General features: G+C 37.1%; 1 protein-coding gene across 48 annotated transcripts in view; it reads left to right on the top strand.

Moving 5' to 3' along the window:
- DLG2 (discs large MAGUK scaffold protein 2) overlaps nucleotides 1–23,389 on the top strand; it is a 2,177,398-nt gene that overhangs the window by 2,085,682 nt on the left and 68,327 nt on the right. For all 48 annotated transcript variants that reach the window (XM_056825173.1, XM_056825188.1, XM_056825175.1 and 45 more), the window contains one exon: nucleotides 16,128–16,203. In XM_056825173.1, the coding sequence (XP_056681151.1) occupies nucleotides 16,128–16,203 (76 nt within the window). The remainder of the gene's footprint in view (nucleotides 1–16,127; nucleotides 16,204–23,389) is intronic.

Here is a 23,389-nt window from a genome sequence, read left to right on the forward strand (position 1 = left end):
ACTTTCCTTCTTGGAGTCAACTTCCCCAGCCTTTGAAATTCAGAGCCTTTTATAAAGTAGCTTCTTGTCTCCTCCTCTTTTCACAAGGAGAGGAGACAATTTTTTGCCCAGCATTTCCCAGGGAATTGTTTGTGGGAACCACTCCTTACCTTCTAGAGAGGTGAATACTCATCAAAAGAGTTCACAGATTCCTGACTGACTGAGGTGTGAATTCTCATTTCCTGGCTGATTGAGTTTAAAGAGTGGAGAGCTCCTCCACCTAGTGCTAAGTAGGGTGTTCAAGCTTTTGTTGATTCAATTCAAAAGTAGACAAAGGAAAGTTAATCTTGTCTTCACAATCTAGTGATGTACTAAAGGGGTACTTAAGTTATTGTTAACCAAAGTGTTAACTCAAAATAGACAAAAGGAATAAAGCATTCCCTTTCACAATTGTAAACTCAAAGAGAACAAAGAATTCCCTTTTACCCTGGTAAGAAATTTGATCTGGGTTATAAATATATCATCATTAGTATGCATTTATTAAGCACCTACTCTATGCCAGAAATGCTAAGTAATAAATAATAATGAAACCATTCCTTCTCTCAAAGAGGTTAAATTATATGGAGATTAATAACACGTTCACATGTTATTTAGGTATTTCTGCTATGTCCAATGCTTTGTGACCCCATTTGGGATTTTCTTGTCAAATATACTAGAGTGGTTTGCTGTTTCCTTCTCCAATTCATTTTACAGATAAGGAAACAGAGGCAAACAGGGTTAAATGATGTGGCCAAAGTGTCTGAGGCTATATTTGAGCTCACAAAAAGACCAAGACCAGCACCCTATCCACTGGGATGTAAGTGAACACAGAATAGTTATTTGCTGGAGAGGTGCATCAACCACTTGATGGACCAAGAAAGGCCTCCTATAGGCCATCCTATATATGATGTTTGAACTGTTCTTCAAAGGAAGGTAGGGTTTCTAAGAAGTTGAGAAGAGAATATATTCCAGGTGTGTAAAACAACCTGTGCAAAATGTAGAGATGAAAGATGGGATGTTGTTTAATCAGGATCCTGAGGTTCTATGTTCATATATGATGGTACCAATGTTGGAATACAGATACTTTAAATTCTACCAGAAAGTCAGATGTTTTCTCTAGAGGACCCAAATCATAGCTGTCTATTTATAAATAACAACCTGTTCAGACTTTGTTTCCCTTTGATTTTCATCCTCATCTTTGGCATTGTGTAGTCAGAAACCATCACTATTAACGGGCTGACAGTTTTCCTCCCTTGGTGTCCTGCTTGACCAGGAATTTAAGAAACTAGGAAAAACTCCTAGAGTAAGGATCCTTAATCTGGGCTCTGAACTTTTTAAGAAACTTCATAATTATATTTCAAAATATTCTCCTTTGTTATCCTATGTATTTCTAATAATTTTTCAGTCATATGTGACTCTTCATGAACCCCTTTGAGGTTTTTATTTGGTAAAGATACTGGAGTGCTTTGCCATTTTCTTCTCTGGCTCATTTTATAGATGAGAAAATTGAGGCAGAGTTAAGTGATTTGCTCAGTTAACTGAGGCCAGATTTGAACTCATGAAGATGAGTCTAACTGATTCTAAGCCTAGTGCTCTCCTTATCCACCACACCATGTTGTCCTTACTAGCATTTCATATGTATTTAATAAAAACACAAATCTGAGAAGGGGGCCATATGCCTTTTACCATAGTAACAGAGGGACCCAAGGCATTACAACAATTACAACAATCCCTATCCCAGAGGCAAGTAGATGACTTGAATTGGGGCCCTACTGGCTCCTAATTATCTTTTTGAGAGGGAAACTTTTCTCTCAAGAGGAATTTAGTATTCAGACATTGAAGAAAACCAATGAAAGGAAAGTCAGGGGTGATATTGTTTAAAACAATCAGTTTATTCCCCAAAGCTGGTTTTGTATTTTTAGAATGCTACCAGACCATTTCCCCATCCGTAACACACTGATTTCTGAAATGCCTTTAAGTAGATTATTCATGTAAGCAGGAGGTGCAGGACTACTATATGGAAGGGCTTATCAGAATTTAACTAATATAAGCCCAGATCTGAACTGAGATGCTAGATTAGATTTCAAACTCACTCAGCTCTACCAGAGAAGGCTGGGCCACAGGGCTCTGTGCCTATTTCTCTCTGGCATTATTTTGACTACAATACTGGGCTAGAATGAAAATAAAGAGATACATCTGCCCTGATTTCTCTATTTTCTTAAGGAACAGTAGTATAGGAGGAGTGCTGGAGTAAAAGACTAGAAGTGTTCTGGCCCTGACTCAGCCACTAATGAGATATGTGATCTGAAGCAAGCCTCTGCTCCTACCCAACCTTCAGTTTCTTACTCTAAAATGATGAAGTTAAATTTTTTTTCATAGGATTTAGAACCAAAAGTAGCTTTAGGTCATAGGGGCGTAGTATCATAGATTTGGAGCTAGAAGGAAACTTGGAGGTTATTTTAGAAATTAACTGATCCAGCCTTATTTTATGGAGAAAAAAAAAACAACAGAGTCCAAAAAGGGTTAGGTGATTTGCCAAAGGCACATGGGTATTAAGTCAGAGTCAAGATTCAAACCCAACTCCTCTGTGATCTGATTTCAGGTTGAATGTTCTTTCTACTATATCAACTTAAAAGAAAGAGTCAGGAAGAGAAGGGATGGGAAGAAAGAAGGAAAAATGTAGGATGAAAGTGATAAGAGAGAGGAAGAGAGGGAATAGAAGGGCAAGGAAGGAAGGAAAAAGACAAAGGAATGGGAAAAGGAGAGAGAGGAGGGGAGAAAGGGAAGAATATTGGCTCTATCATCTGGAGTCAGAGTTTTGTGTTATCTCTGAATATCATCTATTGGGATGTTTCAACTACATTTTGGGAGTTAGTTCTAAAGGCATAACTGAGGCATGATACCATGACCCTCATTTCTTGGTATAATGAGTTTTGCACGTTTCTCCCTCTCAAGCATTCCAAGATCAGGATAGAATAAAACAATCGTAGCCTAACATAGCAAACACAAAGTTAAGCTTCTTGCCATGAGAAACAGGGAAGAGAGAAAGACAACTCAAATCTCACATATGCTGCAGACTTAGAATAAAGCAACTGAATATCAGCTAATAACAACTGGGAAAGTAAGTCATTAGAATGGTTTTGTATTCCCCAAACCCCACAGTGTCATGTCCTATAATGGACATTTAATATTTGTTGACTAAATTGTTCAATTGGATTGAGATGCCCCACCAACACACAATGGAGCAAGCCATTCTCAACGTTGTTCCTTTGTCTTTGTCTTAAGGAAGTGTAGTATCAGAGTTTCAGAGGACCTGGGTTCATATCCTGACTCTATCACTATGTGTCTTTGGGTAAGATTTTTAAGCTCTCTGAGGGTCTCTTCATTTATAAAATTTAGGGGTTGGTAAAGATGACCTCCCAAGGTCCCTTCCAGCTCTGAACCCTATGTGAGCTCTCCAAAGTTAAGTCATGAACTGAAGAAATATAAATCTGGATTTTAGTTTCTTTATTGAATTTCTCCATGAATTTTCTCCACCTGAGAAATAAAAAGTAAAAATGAGTCTCTGCCCAACCTCACAAAGGGTACTGTACACATAAGTCAATAGTAAGAAGTGACCTCTGTACATTTGGCATGGAAAAATTTTATAAAGCATAAAATATTAGCTCTCTACCAGACACAATAAACTTGTGATAATAGAACTCTCTTCAGTATTTGTCTGTGTTCACATATAGTCTCGTACTGGTGTTTAAAAAAGCTAACTTCACAAGTACAAGATGGTAGACACATGGCTAAGTAGCAGTTCATGAGCGAATAATGTCATATAGCAGTCACAACAGCTAATATGATCCTAGACCACATGAAGAGAGACATAGTGTCTGAGATCAGGGAAGAAGCAAGCCCTCTCTACTCTGCCCTAATGTGGCCTTTCCAGAGTATTGTGTTTATTCGGAGACACTAAATTATAAGAATGACAATGCCCAGAGGAGAGTGATCAGGAGAGGGTCAGATTCTAAGTCCTACCACTTGAGAATTACTTGGAACTGGAAATGTTTAGCCCTGGAGGAAAGAAAAAGTAACTGTTTTCCTGTATTAGAAATATGAAAGCAGGGTTGTATCTGTTTTATTTGACCCCAGACAATAATAGAACTAGAGTTTACAGAGGGGTAGATTTATGATTCATAAAGAGAAAGACTTCCTAAGAATCAAAGATCTCTGAAGGCGAAATGGGCTTATTGGGGAGGTTTTAGATGTTTCCTCAGAGATTTCCAAGCAAACACAGCTGACCTCTCCTCACTTATGTTGCAGAGAAGGTTCTTGTTGGGTGCGAATTGGATAAGATGACCTCTGAGATACCTTTCATTCTCAAGATTCTCAAACTCTATGAAGTATTTGTCAAGGGTCTTTGGGCTGTATGGCTTTATCCTTCATCCCAACATATTCTTTGGGGAGCAATCACCCTCAAACTAGTAATAGCACAAATTACACTTTGCACTCATAGGACTTCTTTCCTCTGAAGAGCTCTCAGCAGTTTTCTGAGTGAAATCATTTTTCAACTGCCTCTGATGATCATTGTCCAGCTGTCTGATTTGCCATTTCTCTGACTTCTTGGATGAGAACCACTTTTCGCAGGCACAGTAAAGCTGGATCAGGGGAAATGAATTTGGAATTGTAAATCAAATTTCAGTATCCATTTCTGTTTTATTTTATGATGGATGCAGTAGACCAGAAAAAAGCCAGAATTTATAGCTGAGAAAGAATTACGGTCCAATTTTCTCCTGGGATTCTGGCTAAGTTTCCAGGCCCTTAAGTCTTATTGATTAAATGGAGTTTGAAAACAATTTGTCATTAGACTTCTTCCATGACTGCCCTCTTCCTAGATTAATATCTTATTTACAAATGAGGGACCATCATTTAATTTTGTCTTTAGTATCTGAAGACCACAACTAGATAAATCTCTGTAATGATACCATTATTTTGCAGGATTACATATTTAGAGTTGAAGGGTCCTTAAGGAATATCTCATCCAACACTCATTTTGCAGGTTAAGAAACTGAGGCCCATAGATGTGGAATGACTTTCCAAGAGTCACATAAGTACCAACCAATAATTCCTAGAACCCAGATATCCTGGATTCTAATGCAGTGTCTTTCTCTGTACATTTCCTTTCTGACCTCTTTTATTGATATGTCCATTGCCTTGATCCAGCTGTTTCCATGATCTGTGTCTTCTTGGGAATGATGCATGATATATAAGAATAACTGGCAAGATCCAAAATGAGTGATATTAGCACAGCATTGACCCTGCCTCTCAAGTAACTCAGTAGAAAAGGGAGAAGAAAAGACTGTTGGCAAACTACCTACCCCCATCTCATCCTCACTATATATCTGAACTGAGCCCAAAGGAGCAGATGGGAAGCAGAAAAGAAAGCAGAGGGAAACAGTTGGGCCTATTAAGTCATGGCCATTTCCAAATCTCTGGAGGCTACAGTTGTCAGAATATATTCCTCATATTTCTCAGTCCTATTTCTTGTTTTAGCATTTTGGCCAGGGTTCTAGGTAGAGAGAATTTTTGCTAAAAACAAACTAATTAAATGCTTTATTCCAAACAAAATAATGGAAATGCATTAGTCTTTCTCAGACACAAAATCTGTTTTTTCCACCTTCCTTAGAATAGAATTAATTCAATTTAATCCATTTCTATAAACATTTTAAAAGTACTTACTCAATGTATGTTAGGGCAGTTGGGTGCTACAGTGGATGGGGTGCTGGCCTTGAAGTCAGGAGTTTCTAAGTTCAAATCTGGCCTTAGACATTCACTAGCAATAAAAACCTGAGGAAATCATTTAATGTTTGACTCAGTTATGCATCAGTTAAATGAACTGGAGAAAGAAATAACAAAGCACTCCAGTATCTTTGTCATCAAATCCCCAAAAAGGTCATGAAGATTAGATATGACATGCAGCTAAATGACACAATGGTGAGCACCAGGTCTGGAGTTGGGAGTACTGAAATCTGGACTCAAACACTTCCTAGTCATGTGACTCTAGGCAAGTCACTTAACTTTTTTTGCCTAGCTCCTCCCCATCTGCCTTACCAAAAGGGTTAAAAAAAAAAAGTCAGGCATAATTAAATTAACAAAACAGCAAACTCATTATATAACCTTGTATTGTTTCTATGGATGGAAAGATGAGAATAATAACTTATATTATATACTGCCTTTATTTTTTACATTATATACTGCTCTAAGGTTTGCAGAGCACTCTCTTCCCAACAACTTCACCTTTGGCAACTATAGGGAGGTGCGAGGCAACAAAGAAAAGTTAAGTTATACAGTTGGGTGTTTAAGATAGGATTAGAACCCAGGTTTTTATTACTAACAAGGATAGAATTATTTGTCCCCCATGACACCATTCAGCATATGATAAAGTCATAAACTGAAAGCTGAAGGAAACCTAAGACAATATAAATATTAGAGAAAATAAAGAATATAAATATAAAAATCGCACTACCCTCACTATAATTAATCAATAAACCTTTAGTGAATACTGTATTCCAGATACTCTTCTAAGAACAGGAGTCTAAAAACAACAAAGAAACATCTTCTGCCTCAAGGAGCTCACATTCTAATAAAATAGATAGCATGTACTTATGTGGAGAAATATTAGGAAACTGAGGCCCAAAGGGATTAAGTAATTTGTCTAACAGTAAGAAGCAGAGCTTGGATTTGAACCCAATATGAATTCCAAATTTCCTTTCCACCATCTTGTTTCCCATCCCCACTTCTTTTTCTACACTTCAGCAGGTCTATGACTTCAGAAGTGGTTGCATGCCCCACTCCAACCTTCTCAATAAATATAAATAAAAAATAAACCAAGATAACTACCTAAGAGAGACACAAGCAATGTGCTAGATGTATTAAGAAGAAAAACTTGTTTCCAACTGGTTGAGTCAAATAAAGTTTTCTGGAGAAGTTGACATTAGGGCTGGGCTGGGTGGGTCAAATTCCAACAGGCAGAGATGAGGACTGTGCTATCATCTCTAGTTTAAAAAATTCTATCATCTCTTCAAATAGTATCTTATTTTATAGAAAAAAATATTTAAGGCAATGTCAGGTTGATAAGTTCTTTTTAAATATACCTAATTTTATAGACATAGGGATTTTTCTTATTTTTCTCTTATCTTATCTAAAGGACAATTTGAGGATGGAAAATACACATGAAATGTCTTCTACAAACATTTTTTAAGGTTGAACAACTAAAGGCTTGTTCTTCTGAAGAATCCCTTAGGGCACACAGCTTAAAGTGATTTATTCTGCCTGACTTGTCAAAAAAAAACATACACCTCTATTGGACCTAGCTTTGTTTTCACTGTTCCACATCCTAAATTGGTTCCTTTTCCATATACTTTCAATCCTGGGGAAATGAATAAAATAGGTCAGTAATAGTAATTAAGGGTTTAGCTGTAGGGAGGTGGGATGGTTGGCCATGGTTGACTCTGGAATAAATAATTCAGTGTTTTAAAAGAAATAAAAAGGTAAATTAAATGCTAGTCTCAGAAGATGTGTGTCCTTTTTAATACCCCCAACCCATGAAAATCTGGTCTTTTCACCAGTGACTGGAACTGATTATGTTGTGCTAAACATGGCTACATCATTTTTTTAAACTTTCATTGAAATTAGACTCCAAAATATTGACCATTTGACTTTCTTTGAGAGATGGTTATTTCAACATGTAATGCAAAGAATGCTGGAGCAGGAGTCGGGAGACTTAGAATCAAACCTTGACTTTTCTTGGGCAACTATTAGCTAGTTTTGTGACTTGGGACAAGTCACTGTCTTTCTTATGGAGAGTCTTGGTTTCCTGCTCTTTAAACCAAGAATAATTTGCGTTACACGTATATTTTCTCCCTCATTGGCTTATTGTAAGAAAGTACTCTATATACCTTAAAGCACTTGAGAAATAGAAGCTCTTAGTTTATTCATATTTGACTCCCTCATCATCCACCATGATTTCTTTTCTTTCTGCCAATGGGTCTACCATCTTTTAAGCCTTTAAGGCTCAGAATTTCAGACTCCTTGGACAATTTTATCATCCTCCCACCACATCCAACCAGTGGTCAAGTCTCATTGATTTCAACTCTACAAAAATTCTGGAATCCATACTTTCTCCACCTTTCATTCCCATTTTAATGACCTGAATCTGATCTTTAATATTGGTTTACTTACATTCATATAATACATGCCTAATTAATCTCCACTGTCCTTCCCTTTTAACTCCTTTGTAACATCTTCTAACAATTTGCCTAAGGAATATATCTAATACAATCAGTCAGGCAAGAAGCAAGTTTTAAGCACCTACTATGTACCCCGCATTGGGAGTATAAAAAGAGTCCAAAACAAAAATAAATCCTAATCCCTGCTCTTGGTGAACTGATAGTACTATGGCAATGCTCCTCTTTTGAAAATCTTTAGCAGTTCTCCTTTCCTTGATAATAATAAATAAGTTATGTATAATGAGAAGTTCTCACCACAGCTTAAAGACTAGCAATGCTAGGGAACCCAAAGCTTCCTGAAGCTGTCTATTCCACTTAGAAGTCTGCTTGTAAGAAAACTATTCCTCTTTACTTATTTGTAAAATGAAAGAATTGGATTGAATGATTTTTAAGATCCCTCCTAGCTCCAAATCTATATTTTACATTGAGCCTCAAATCTGCCTTCTAGCATCTTATTCTCCTTGTTTGCTCCTTGTTTCTTGTTCTGCCCTCTGGAAATGTTTCTTGAAGGCATATTTTGCTATGTCAAAACTGCCTCAGTTTCCTCCATGTCAGCAGCTGTTTACCCACCTCCCCCACTGCTGTCTTCTAATATACTTGTCTCCCCCAAGTCATTTTATTATATTGAAATATTTTAGTTTGAGTTAAATTTTTTATTTAAAAATTACCTCAGAAAATAACTGATTATACATATTTCTTTTGACTATTTTTTTTAAATAAGGAGATTTTCCCCCATTAGAATGTGAGCTCTTTGTAAATAGGGATTATTTAATGCTTTGTATTTGTATCCACAGCACCCATTACAGTGCCTGGCATATAGTGGGCACTTAGTAAATGTTTGTTGATAGACTGAAGGATGATATTTATGATAAGTACAACAAAGAGAACATAAAGGGATTCCTACACATTTAGGCTTCTTTTTATTGTGATAGTCCCAGTATTGGCTATCCTATAATAGTTCTGTCATAGCATCATTAGGGCAACTAGTGGCACAATGGATAGAGCCTGGAGTTAGGAAAAAAACATCTTCCTGAGTTCAAATCTTACTAGCTAAGTGGCCCTGGACCTGTTACCTCACTCTGTTTGCCTCAGTTTCCTCATCTGTAAACTCAGATAGAGAAAGAAAGGGCAAACTCCTCCAGTATCTTTCCCAACAAAATCCCAAATGGGATCATGAAGAGTCAGGCATAAGTGAAAAACAACTGAACAAGAAGAAGCATCATAGGCTTTGAAGCCTTCCACAATAAACTTTTCCAGGATCATCTCGTTTCTTTCACATATATTCCCATCTGGACCACTCTCTGTCCCCCATATTTGCTCTGCCCTCTGTCATCACTTTGCCTTTGATCATACTGTCTGGATTGAACTTCTCTTCATTTCTATATTTTAAAGGACCTCCCTTTAAAGCCCAACGTAAATGATTTCTCTACCTTTAAGATATTCTGAACCCATCTTCATCCGCCAAATAGGAAAGTAATTTCTCCCTAATCAACTTCTTTTCGGCCATTTCTTTAGCAAGAATCATTAATCTTACTCTACATGTCAATCTATCTATACATACATATGTTTGTAAATATGGTATATAATATATATGTACATGTCAATTTGGCATTATTTCTATATATTTGTGTATATATTATATATATATATATATATATATATATATATATATATATTTAATTGCATTTTCTTCAGAAGAGGGCCTCTGCCATATATCTATCTATGTAAACTCAATTCATAGTACATAGTAGGTCTATGACCAATAGTTGTCAAACTCAGTTGAACATAGGAATGGGAACTTCCATGCATAATATCTACATCTTTGTCTGAATAACTGGGCCACTGGTTCATCTCATAAAGCTTTTTGGCCTTCAAGCCGGCTACTTCTGATCCAAACTTTGTGACATTCTGCAATAGACATTGTTGGAGGGACACAATCTGTTAATCAAGTGATTTAGATCTTATACATCATCCTTGCTAAGTGACATTTTCCCAGTGTTTTGTCATAATGCCTCCAATACATCTAGCCTGCCAATAGGCAGAACTGCTCCTTTTTCAGGGACTGTTTCCTTTTCCCCTTTTATATTCAGTACTTTGCCCAGTGCCCAAAGTATATTAAGCACTCGATTGATTTTCTCATGGTACCATCAAGAGATTTTGTATATCCTTCCTCCCATCATGGACTGGGTACTCAAGAGTTTCTGCTGTCAATCTGGGCCAGCATTCCAAGGCAGAGGTCACTAAACACAGATCCTTGGGCTTAGAGATTTCTGCCCTGAATTTGTGGCTATATCTCCATGCCAATGTGGTGTGCTTACAGCAACAACTAACTCAGCTGACTGTATATTCCGATCTGTCCTCCATCCTTGATGTTGTCTTGCTGGAACTGGTAGCCAAAATTCATCACCAGATATGACAAGTAATAACATCAACAAGTACAATGTAGTAAAGGGTGAAATTATGGTTGAGACTGAGAAAATCTAAATTTAAATGGTCGCCAAGGGAAATCCCAAATAATAAAATACCCAACTTAGCTGCCAACTTTTATGGTGATTTAATTGACAGTGGAGAAGATTAAGAAGGAAGAAGAAGGAATAGGTTTTTTTCTCTCCCTCTCCCAATTAATATCGGGCGGGGAGATCAGGAGATAAGGGAGTAAGGGTTTGGAGTATGAAGGAGGAAGGAATCAGACTGACCTCCAAAGAGGCTCAGCTAAGATGCCTGAACCTGAAATCAGCTCCAGGGCAAAACTTACCATGCTTAGCACTTAGCACGCTGTCAGCCAGTCATCTCTCCAGGGAAAGAGGAAGGGCCAAGAAGGGCCGTGCCTTATATGGATGTATGTACATCATTTTTCTGCATCTCATCTGTACCAATGAGGACTTAGCTTGACTTAGGACAGCCCAGAGGTCTGTCCTTTTTTTGCACATGTCTGTTGAAGGCCATCTCCTCAGATAATTAAATCTTGAGTTTGATGCAGACCTTCAAAATCTTGTTAAATTGAGTAGGGTGGAGAATGTAGAGTTTCAAGACCTGATTCTGTTATTCCAAGTATCTCCAGTGTTTCTGATCAGGAAATAGCTTAATCACATCCTCTAAAGAATGGTCTGATTAGGGTGGAATAATTTTGAAATTCACAAAAGTTTGCAAAGCATTTTATACTTCTTATTTAATCTTCACAACAACTCTAGGAGATGAGTGATATTATCCTCAATTTACAGATGGGAGAACTGAGGCATAGTGAGATTCAATAACTTGCCCATAGTCACAACCTGTCTGAAGCAAGATTCAGATTCATATCTGCCTAAATTCTAGCTCAGAACTCTTATGTACTATACTTTAACTTTGGCTTTAAACTAAACACCAAAGGAAAGATTTTTTCTTTCCTCTCATTTTCCTTCACAGGTACTTCACAGGTCTCCTTTTATTAACATTAAGTTCCTATCACAGAAGACATGATCACTTGTGTGATGTAGCAGGACTCATTCAGAAGGGAAAGTTATGGAATCTATAGCCTTATGACTGGGCAATTTCCAAAGAAAGCCCTTTAATAAACTTGTTAAAATGGAGCAGCAGAAACTGCTGATTTGGAGAGTTTACATAACCCCAATTTGAGTTTAATGCTGAAATTAACTTATCATCCTTTTTGGTTTAAGCCAACTGCTAATTGCTTTACTTTTATCTAAACCACATTGTAGATGGATCATGCATTTGGTTAATCTATATTATTAGTCTTTTTGAGTTGGAGATTATCTAAAAAATATAGCAGTTTGCCCTCCCCTCACCTACAAGATCTGCTCATATGATATCCCCTTCAAACCACAAATTGGTCTTGGTTTATTCAAGTTCAACCAAGAATTGTCAGAATATTCATAGATTAAAAAAAGAAAAACCCAAACCCAACCTTAGCTTCTTATTTGTCATGAATTTCTGTTGCTCTATATGGTTTCACTCAAGATCATTGCTATCATTAGTGATTAACCTAACATTGCCAAAACTTTGAGATATTAATTAGATCTTCAACATATATTATTCCTAACATTCATAACTGGCAAGTTACTTTTTATTTGACTATGTATAGAGTTTTAAAAATGATTATAACATTTTGAAATAAAAAAACATTTTAAACCCTTACCTTTTGTCTTTGAATCAATAAAAGTATTGGCTCCAAGGCAGAAGAAAGGTTAAGGGACTTTGCAATTGGGATTAAGTAATAAGGTGGAAGGAGGATCAAGATTCTTGATAGTACTACCATTCCTTTTTTTCCTCCCTTCTTCTGTGTACACTTTTTTAGCTTCTCTTGTCTTGTAGTTGGAATTCAGATTTTTTAATTTAGGTCTGAATTATTCCTCAGAAATGCTTGGAAATCTTCTATCTTATTGAATATCCACTTTTTCCCCTAAAAGTATTATACTCAGTTTTGCTGGATAGGTGACTCTGAGTTATAAACCAAAATCTTTTGCCTTCCTGAATATCATATTTCATGCTTTTAGATTCTTTAATGCAGGAGCCACTAGGTCCTATGTGATCCTGATTGTAGTTCCAATTGAATTTGTTTTGTTTGGGCATTTGAATTGTTTATTTCTGGCTGTTTGAAGTATTTTTCCCTTGGCTTCATGGCTCTTGAATTTAGCTATTACATTCCTGGAATTTGTCATTTGAGGATTTCTTTGTGATCTGTAAATTCTGTCAATTTCAATTTTATTTTGTTGCTCAAGGATCACTGGGCAATGATCTTTGATCATTTCTTGTAATATGAGATCCAAGTTTTTTTCTTGATCATGGCTTTCAGGTAGTCCAGTAATTCTCAAATTGTCTCTCAGATCTATTTTCTTGCTTAGTTGTTTTTTTTCCAATAAGATATTTCATGTTCTCCTCTATTTTTTCATTATTTGATTCTGCTTTATTTTTTCTTGATTTCTTACTAAATCATTAGTTTCTGGAGGGTCATTTCAGATTTTTAAGGCTTGATTTCCCTCTGCCAGTTTTTGGTTTTCCTTTTTTCAATTGGCCTATTTCTTCTTGCATTACTTTCCTTTCTCCTTGCATCACTTTCATTTCTCTTTCCCCTTTTTCCTCTGCCTCTCTTAATTGGTTTTTGAAGTCTTTTTTGAGTTCTTCCAGAACCTTTGTCTAAATCCATATTTTTTCTTTTGGACTTTGAGTGTGTTTCCTTTGCTTTCACTGTCCCCTTCCATGTCTGTACCTTGCTCTGTCTTCATACAATTCTTTAGAGTTAGGTGCTTTTTTATTGTTTGCTCATTTTTCTTATCTAATTTAGGTAGGCTTGGGGGGATGATGTGATGGTCTGAGGGCTGAGAGCTCTGAGAGCCCCCTCCCCTGCTGATTCAATTGGCCTTTCAGGATCAATGCTCTTAGCACAGCATCTCACACATAGCAGGTGCTTAATAAATGCTTGTCTCCTTCCTTCCTTTCATGCTCTTATTAACTAACGGTTCACAAGGAAGTTTATAAAATATTCTTTCCTCACCTCAAAATTCCCCTTGGTTCAAACTGTGGGTATTTTAAACTCTATTTAGCGGATAAAAAAAAAAAAAACTGAGACTTCCTACTCCAAGTCCAGGATGCTATTCACAACATTACTGGCCTTTTTTTTTTTAACCTTTACCTTCTATCTTGTAATCAATACTAAATTATTTGTTTGACAGAAGAATGGTAAAGTCTAGGAAAATGAAGTTAAGAGACTTGCCCAAGGTCACACAGCTAAAAAGTATCTGCAGTCAAATTTGAATACCATCTCTAGACCTGGCTCTCAATCTACTGAACCATCTACATGCCCCACTACTAGGCTGCTAAGAGGTGCTTGTTGGAATTTTGTTGGATTGAATATCTCAGTGATGTGTGATTAAAAGCATTGGTGGCCTCTCTAAATGAGAGAGTTATTTTATTAGGACATAATGAAGCAGTATCCATCACTCCTCATTAAGAAGGCTCATTTATGAAAAGAGTCCAGAATAATGTAAATGCTCTGAGTGACATTTTTGGAGAATGGGAAAGAGGCTGATTTGATCAACACACACACCTGGGTTAAATCGGAGAGAAGCAGAGAAATTTTGGAGCCAACAATTTCCCCTCTGATCTTGATTCCATTTGGCAGATTATGCTGACTTAAACCTTCATTTTCTCCCTTTCCTATCCTAGTTGTTCGTATGCAAGTGCAAAATTATGGTAGTTCTTAGGTTTTAATGTCAACAATTACCTTTGAAAGATTTGGTCCCACTGTATCCACAGAGATATCGTGCACTTAGCTGGAAATAAATGTATTCTGCAGCTCAGCTGTGTAACTATAGAAACCAATACCCTCAGTGTTTCAGCAGAAAATGTAAAAGACTTCTCATTTGGAAAAGGAGTTAAGAATTGATCTATGAATAGTTTAAGCTTCAGAAATATCCTGTGTTTGGTATGGAGAAAATCTGAGCTGGGTAAGATGTTAATGTTATATACATATACATATACATTTATATGCCCACATATAAGATGTTAATGTTAAATATATATTTATATGCATGCAGATATGTGTGTTTGCCAGAGATTCTTAATCTTTCTTATGTCATGGACCACAGATTCCTTTCTAAAAGAAAACATTTTAAATGCATAAAATAGAATGCATAGCTTACCAAAATGAATACTATGGAAACATGTTTTGCATTATAATACATGTATAACCCAGATTGAATTTATTGCCATCTCTGGAAGAAGGGAGGGAGACAATTTGAATCATAATTTTGGAAAACTCATCAAAATTATTATTAAAATAAATTTAAATCAAAATAAAATTTTAAAAATAGAATGTTTAGGATTTCAAAGGAAATCAGTTATAGAGAATACTATTATCAAAATATTTAAAGAACAATGTCATGGTCCCTTGTTTAAAACCACTTGAGATGAGTAGCTAGATGACTCAGTGGATAGAGAGCCAGCAGACAGGAGATCCTGGGTTCACAGAAACTTGCTAACTGGGTGACTGTGGGCACGTCACTTAACCTCAATTGCCAAGCCCTTATCACTCTTCTGCCTTGGAACTATTACCAATTTTAAGACAAAAAGTAAGGGTTTAAAAAAATAAAGCCTGGATATATATGTGTAATAAATGATCATTTAGCTACATTTATTTATAGATTGAATAGATAGAAGGGAAAAATAAATGGATAGTTAACTAAATAGTCAAACTGAACCTACTATGATTTCTTTGATATAAAGGACTCCTAGAAAGGAAACCTCTACAAATCAGACTGGCCATTGTCCTGAAATAGGTGAAGCTTAGGGCATTGACATGTAAAGAGATCTGGCCAGGTTGATCTAGGCATTCATTACGTGTCAGAAGTAGTATTTCACCATAGGTCTTCCAGACTCCAAAGATGACTCTCTGGTCATTGAGCCACACTGTCAAATGAATGCACACATCTATGCATCTGCTGGCCAGACCTGTGATTCCATCTCTAAAGGGAACTCTCAGTATGGAAACCCTTCCTACCTATGATGATCGCAAAAGGATGCATCATATTAGAGATTTAACCCAGATCTTCCTGACTCTATCCCATCAATCTCTCCTTTCTTTTATAACACTGCAACTTTTCATACAAATGATATAACGAGTTTTGTGGAGTCATTGCTAGTTTCCAGGTAGAAATGTGATAGCAAATCTTCCTTTCCTTCAAATATGATGAAATTCAAATAGATTTGAGGCATGAGAATTAAGTAGAGATGTGAGGGGAGGAGAGAGCATGGGATAGAATAGGACTATTTACTTTTTAGCCAATTCCATTTTAGTAACCTGATCTGTTTTCCTCATTTTTTGCTTTCAATCTTCTACAGAGTGGAAAGAAAGGAACGTGCGCGATTGAAGACAGTGAAGTTTAATGCGAAGCCTGGTGTAATTGATGCCAAAGGGGTAGGTAAAAATGAAGAGAATCCAAGTGGTCCCTATTGCCATGCACTTGGATCTAATCCACACTTTCATTCTATAGAGCAGTACATTATGGTAGTCAAACAGAGTTATTAGGACAATGGCAGACTATTCTAATCATACTTCGAAGCACAATTAAATCCTTTTTTTCAATGAAGTGGTTTTCTACATAATCTGCTAATCAACATGGGGAAGTAGCTGGGGGACACAACCACCAAGGTGTTTCCCCAACCTTAATAGTAATGTTCAGAATGAGCCTAGTTATTAACCCAATAAATACTTTAATTTCACTTTTTAATCTAAGGTCTTGTATTAAAGAAGGGGTCCAAACTGTTAAAATTTATCAAGTAAAGCTATTTACTTATTAATATTTTAATATTTCCATAATGTTTAGCTAATTAGAATATATAAAACAAAGATAAAACTAATGTAAATATCATAGCAGAATATTTAAATAAAGAAATAAATACTGATAATACTCCTGATTTAATATGTGGAATGTTGTGACAGACACTGAAAATAAGTGCTTACCAAAAATCAAAAGAGACATCAGAAGAATTGACACCCATGCCTTGTGTGTGTGTGTGTGTGTGTGTGTGTGTGTGTGTGTGTGTGTGAACATGTGTGTCTAGATTTGGGTTAAGTGGGATCATTTTATAACTTTATCTGATACACTTGTGAGAGAAATGACCCTATTTTAGTCAACTAATTCTCAAGCAGTTTCTAATTAGTTACTCAATGTTGCAGGTCATGGGCTTGACAACTTGGGGATTACTGAGATTGACAACTTAGGCAGGGCAGTGTTGAGTAATATCTGGAGTTATAAATCAACCTGAGTTCAAATCCCAATTTGAATACTAGCTATCTGGATAACCATTGGTAATCACTTAGATTTCTTAGATTTAAAGATGTCACAAGACATCTTTAAAAGTAGAACCATATGCCTTAGTCAGTAATGGATTCTCCCCTGCTGCTGGGTCTTCAGGCAAAAGCTAGCTGAAGACTCATCAGATGTGGTATTATAAGCGAGGACGATTTTCCAGGTATGGTTTGTACCAGATGGCTGCTAGGTCCTATCTAACTCTGAATTCTTTGAGATGCCATAAAATTTGTTTTTCTTGAGATTATGTATCTTTCTGGCCAAGAACATTTCTGAGGAGAGCCTTGCATTATTCAGTTACTTGAGTATGGAAAAAACAAGCAGCAAAAAAACAACCCAAGAATCTGTGAGATATGAAAAAAAAGTAAACATGAAAAGCGGGAAGAAAACTCAGACCAGCTGATCGGCAGAACTGAAAATGACATTGGGATCATTTATTTTGACTATTCCTTTTTATAGAGGAGAACAGCGAGATCTAGTTTAGGTAAGTGCAGCCCGAGATCAGTTGGCCAATTCTAGGTTTGTCCTGCCTAATTAGATTAGTGAGCTCATAAACCTTTCTTTTTACTTTCTTTTCTTTTTTTGTGGAAAAAAAAAAGACTACCTAAATGTGATTTATTATTATCATCAGTCCAAACCAGTAGTATCTGAACTATTTATTAGAGGAAATGGCAACTAAATGGTGCAATGGATAGAATGCTAGTCTTAGAGTCAAGAAATCCAAGTTGAAATCCAGCCTTGGACTCTTCACAACTAAATGACTCTGGACAAGTCACTTAGCTTCCATCTGCTTCAGTTTCCTCTACTATAAAATGGTGATCATAATAGTAGCAACTTCCTAGGGTTATTATGAGGATTAAACCAGATAATATTCATAAAACTTTGCAAAGCTTAACATGATATATAAATGCTAGGTACCATTATTAATTTTTCAAGTTATTACAGAAGGAGATACTATGGCTGGAATCTCTGGGAATTTGGGGGAGTAGGGTAGACACAAGAGGGAGCAGGTTGGAAATCTTTCAGATACAATTTGAGATCAATGGACAAACTCCAGTCTATGGTTCTCCACCTCATCTAGTCTGAGCCATCCATAAACTTTAATAAACCATTGCTATTGGGATCAAGAGCCCCAAATCTTCCTAACGGATTTGTTGTATTCCTTTTTTTTTTAAACCCTTACCTTCTGTTTTGGAGTCAATACTGTGTATTGGCTCCAAGGCAGAAGAGAGGTAAGGGCTAGGCAAGGGGGATCAAGTGACTTGCCCAGGGTCACACAGCTGGGTAGTGTCTGAGGCCAGATTTGAACCCACGACCTCCCGTCTCTATGTCATGACTCTCAATCCACTGAGCTACCCAGCTGCCCTCTATTTGTTGTATTCCTAATTGTCTAGGTCCTTTTATGAAGCTGAAGCTTTAGTTGAAGAAGTTAGATCAGCTTCAATAAGAGTCTATTGGGAAACTCTCTTCAAGTATTTAAAAGGATGTCCTGTGGAAAATGACTTAGACTTGTTCCTTTTCACCTCAGACATTTACTAGCCGTGTGATCCTGGGAAAGTCATTTTAAACCCTGTTTGTCTCAGTTTTCTCATCTGTCAAAGAAGCCAAAGAAGGAAATGGCCAAACGCTCCAGTGTCTTCACCAAGAAAACCCCAGTTGGGGTCACAAACAGTTGGACACACTAAAAACGAGTCACCAGCATCAAGATTTGCAAAGTACTTTGTATAGATTATCTCATTTATACCTATAACAACCCTGAGATGTAGGTGGTGTTACTATGCCTATTTTACAGATGAGTAAAACTGAAGAAAGCAAAGTTAAATTGCTCACCCATGTTTGGTAACTGAGGCAAGATTTGAACTCTGGCCATCCTAACTTCAGACCCAGTGTGTCCTATCTGCTGGGTCTCCTAGCTACCTGTGCCTTTTGCATCTCAAGAGATCCTTTCATCAATCCATAAGCACTGTAGTAAATTCTGGAGATACAAAGAAAGAGCCAAGAGAGTGCTTATACTCTAATAGAGAAGGCAACACATACTACCCAGAGGACCTGAGGTCACGTTTAAGGTAAAGGTACTAGCAGGAGTAGAAAGGACCAGGAGAGACTTTCCGGTCACTGAGCTGAGTCTTGGGAAAGCAAGGGGGTTCTGAGGGGCAAGAAGGAAGAAGGACATCATTCTAGCAAGGAAGGGAAGGCAGATAGAACAATAACACAGAGCTGGGACATGGGATGTCAAGTGTGAGGGCCAACAAGGATGCCAACACGGCTGAATCCTAGAGTTTGGGGGAAGAAAATCATGTATAAAAAGCCTGTAAAGATAGGAAGGGCCTGGATTAAGAAGCATATTAAACAGCAAACTGAGCCATTTCTATTTTGTTGGAGAGATAAAGGGAGGCACTGGAGTTTAATGAGTAGGAGTGGGACATGATTGGATCCTATACTTGGGAAAATAAATATAGCAGCTGCAAAAAAAAATGTTCTTTGATGCAAATATGAAAGTGGAATAAGCAGATTTTCTCAAACATTTATCTACAAAATACCAGAGCTTTACATTTAACTGAAAGGCACAAAGGATGCAAAATCCCGTTCTGGTTATTATTTGTTGATTTTTTTAAAAGCTGTTGACTTGGTAGAGAAAAATTAAGCCTTAAAGTTTCAACTCCAACGAGCTGTCTTTTATGCTAATGTTAAGATCACACAAGATACCTTGACAAATGAAACTACAGAGACATTCAGCAGCTCTCTGATGATTAATGTCAAGTGCTGCATAAAATAGGAAGATGTCAGCTTGTCAGGAGTGTTTGCTACTGCCATGCCTACTATCCTTGCTGGATGTGCAAGGTCTAAGTAAAATGAGATTGAGTCCTTCCAGTTACTATTCTTTGCATAGGATATTGTATTTATTGAATCTTGAAAATGATAGTTCCCTCTAGGACTCCTATGTCTCCTTAGAAGAAAGTATCCTAATAACCCCCCAAAATAATTAAATGAATAAAAAATGCCTTTTCTCTAGGCTTTGACACATAGTTGGATAGCCAGATTACTGAGTTAGTACATCAGTGGTTGTGTTAAATCATTTTCAGTTGTTCTTGACTCTTTGTAAGCTCATTTAGGTTTTCTTGGAAAAGATACTGGAATGATTTGCCATCTCCTTCACTAGCTCATTTTACAGTTTTGGAAACTGAGGCAAACAGGGCTAAGCAACTTGCCAAGATTCATACAACCAGTAAGTGGATGAGGCCAGATTTGAAATTGAGAAGATGAGTCTTCCTGACTCCAGGCCTAGTGCTCTATCCACTTCACCACTTAACTGCCCCAGTCCATCAGTACATATATGAACCATGAGTTGGGCACAATCCATAAACTTATAGTAAATGCCGACTGTGTGCTAGACACTGTCCTAAGTGTTGGGGATGCCAAGAAAGTCAAAAAGTAGTTCCTCTGCTCACAGAGCTCACAGTCTAATGAAGAAGATGATATGAAAATTTTGACCAAATAAGATCTATTCAAAATAAGTTGGAAATAACCAACAGAAAAAAGGCACAAGCGAGTCAGATTGCATTTAGGAAAATGGGTAGCACTTCTATTGTTCCCAATGTGCTCCTCAGCCTGGTGACCTATCCTTTTAACTCATATATTCCAGTGATCATGCTGTACAATTATAACACTTTGGAACCCATGACCACTGGGGAATCAAAATTGTTGGTGACCCAATGGATGATATGATGGGGCATAAGGGGTGTTATAAATAGACCACACACTCAAGGATAACCTGAAGGGGGTATAAAAGAGGTCATTAAGACAGCACAGGATCAGAAAAGAAGGTAGACAGACCAAGGGATGAGTTTGGAGAAAGAGGAAAAGTCAGGGTTTCGCTTGTACCCATGAAATGTAAAAGTGACTAAGAGGAAGCCATCCAACACACTGTATAGTCTCTATTTTAGGATCCATGGAAGAAGATAGAAAAGAACTACATGGGAGAAAGAAGGCATTCATAGGATGGAATTTGTATTGAATAATCAAGAGATCTATCCAGATACACTTATTAAACTCCTCCTAAATACTAGGTGCTATTCAATTTGCTAAGAATATAAATATAAAGAAGAAAAAGAATACAAGAAAGGAGAGGGATGGAAAGAAAAAAGATTATTTCATTCAAGAAGCTTTTAATATATAGAGGGAATACCCATATTAATGATCCATTAAATTTGAAAGTATTATGCCTACATATGTTATTTTCAACTGATGTCAGAGATTTTATATCAACTTTATCAGCACTGCTTTATTTAGTATTATTTTTATTACATTTATACTAATTAAAACACTATGATATAATGCTAGTTGGTGCAGTAGGTAGAACATTGGACCTAGAGTCAGGAAGATGAGTTCAAATCTGGCCTGAGACATTTAAATAATAGCTGTGTAACCCTAGGCAAGTTACTTAACCCAGTTTGCCTCAGGTTCCAAATCTCTAAAATGAGCTGGAAAAGGAAATGGCAAACCACTCCAATGTCTTTGCCAAGAAAACTCCAGTAAGAGTCAGTCATGAATAAAAAACTAAATGTACACAATATAGAGATCAAATAACATTTATTATATCCAGAAAGTCTTTGTCATAATACACACGTGTATCTCAGAAGTGGAGGAGCTACTAGCTCCTTCTTCCCATTAGCATTTTAGTATAAAGAGCCGTGCACACTAGCTAAACAATTAAACACTTTACTAGGCAAGAAGGACATGATCTTGAAGATCTGACGTATGGGATAAGAGGGAACAGATACAAGAAAAGAGGAAGGCAAGGTAGCATATGCCCCATAAAAATGTGTAAATGTCTGTATTGGGGATGGAGAGAAGTGTTGCCGAATGGGAATGACAGCTAAGGAGATGGAGCCCAATTGGTTTGCCATGGATGGGGGGAAGGAATGGGACCAACATGTGAGCTCCTAGCCTGAGTCTTTCGTTACAAACCTAACACCTCATTGCTCATGGGAGGCAATATATTTGTCAACTAACAAGATGAGTCAACATACAGGTACAGACTCCTTCCCTTATTTGACTTAAAAGAACCTCAACCAGCTCTGGTTGACAGTTTGATCTTATCAAACCCTAATTCTTTAAGCTGAAATACAGAACTGGCAAAATGCATACCGACTTCAGAAATGTAGCCACTTTCATTTCCAGTGGCAAAAGCCTTTACTTAAACACTTAAAATTAGAAATAGAATTGTAAACAGAATTGTAAAAAAAAAAAATTGTAAACAAAAAATTGTAAAAAAAAAATTTGCTGATTGTTCTTCCTTATTGTAAAGCCTAGTTAAAAAAAATTTTTATATAGCTATTATATCATCAGCTTCCAATTTGCCAGTGTTCTAAAAAACCCACTCAAATGAGTTCATTTTTGAGAGTGTGAAGACAAGTTTTAAAGTGCTGTCTGACTTAAGGTCTTCACTCCTTTTCCTTCTGGAGGTCTGCAGAGGAGGTCAACGGTGTCGACTTTAGCACCTACCAATTCAAAAGCAGGGCTAGTGTGGGAATGAAGGAAGTGGAAGGAGTTGGAAGGGAACCGAGATCTCATTTTTCCCCCCACCCCACTGCCAGTGGTATCACTCACTCATATGGAGCTGAGTGGGTTTTGTGGCATTGGCTGTTGTCCCACCTACTAATGGAAAGCAACTTTCATTACCCCTCCTTAAGCCACTAAACTCTGTTTTATACGATTGCCACTGGACTAACTATTGTTTCTTGAAAAACCACCTTCAGGAGACGTTAGCTGTACACAAACGCTCGGACCTCCCTGGACACATGGTCCTCAATTGCATATAAAATGTGATGAAACTGATGCGGATGGCCTCTAAATTTCCTTCCAGTGCTACTAAGAAGCTGGAGAAGGAAAATGGCAAACCACTCCGATATTCGTGTCAAGAAAACCCCAAATGGGGTCATGTAGAGTCAGATGCGACTGAAAATGACCCAATCAAGAAAAAATTATTCTATAAAAAGATGGTGTTGTTTAGTGTAGAGAACATTGGACTTAGAATCAAGAGAGACTAGGGTATGCTTACTAGCTGTGTGACCCTGAGCAAATTACTTCACTTCGGAGCCTCAGTGTTCTCATCTGTAAAATGGTGAAAGCTACATTTGTGCCTCCCTCCCTTATGGAGTTGTGAAAAAGGTTCTTTGTTAGCCTAAAAGCCCTATTATATAAATATGAGTGACCATTATGTTTACGCTCCCTTTTAGCTATCATATTCTCCATTCTAATATTTCATGTCCTAGCATTCTATGATCGAAA

The sequence above is a fragment of the Monodelphis domestica genome, chromosome 4 (assembly GCF_027887165.1).
Source record: "Monodelphis domestica isolate mMonDom1 chromosome 4, mMonDom1.pri, whole genome shotgun sequence".
In the NCBI taxonomy this organism is placed as follows: Eukaryota; Metazoa; Chordata; class Mammalia; order Didelphimorphia; family Didelphidae; genus Monodelphis; species Monodelphis domestica.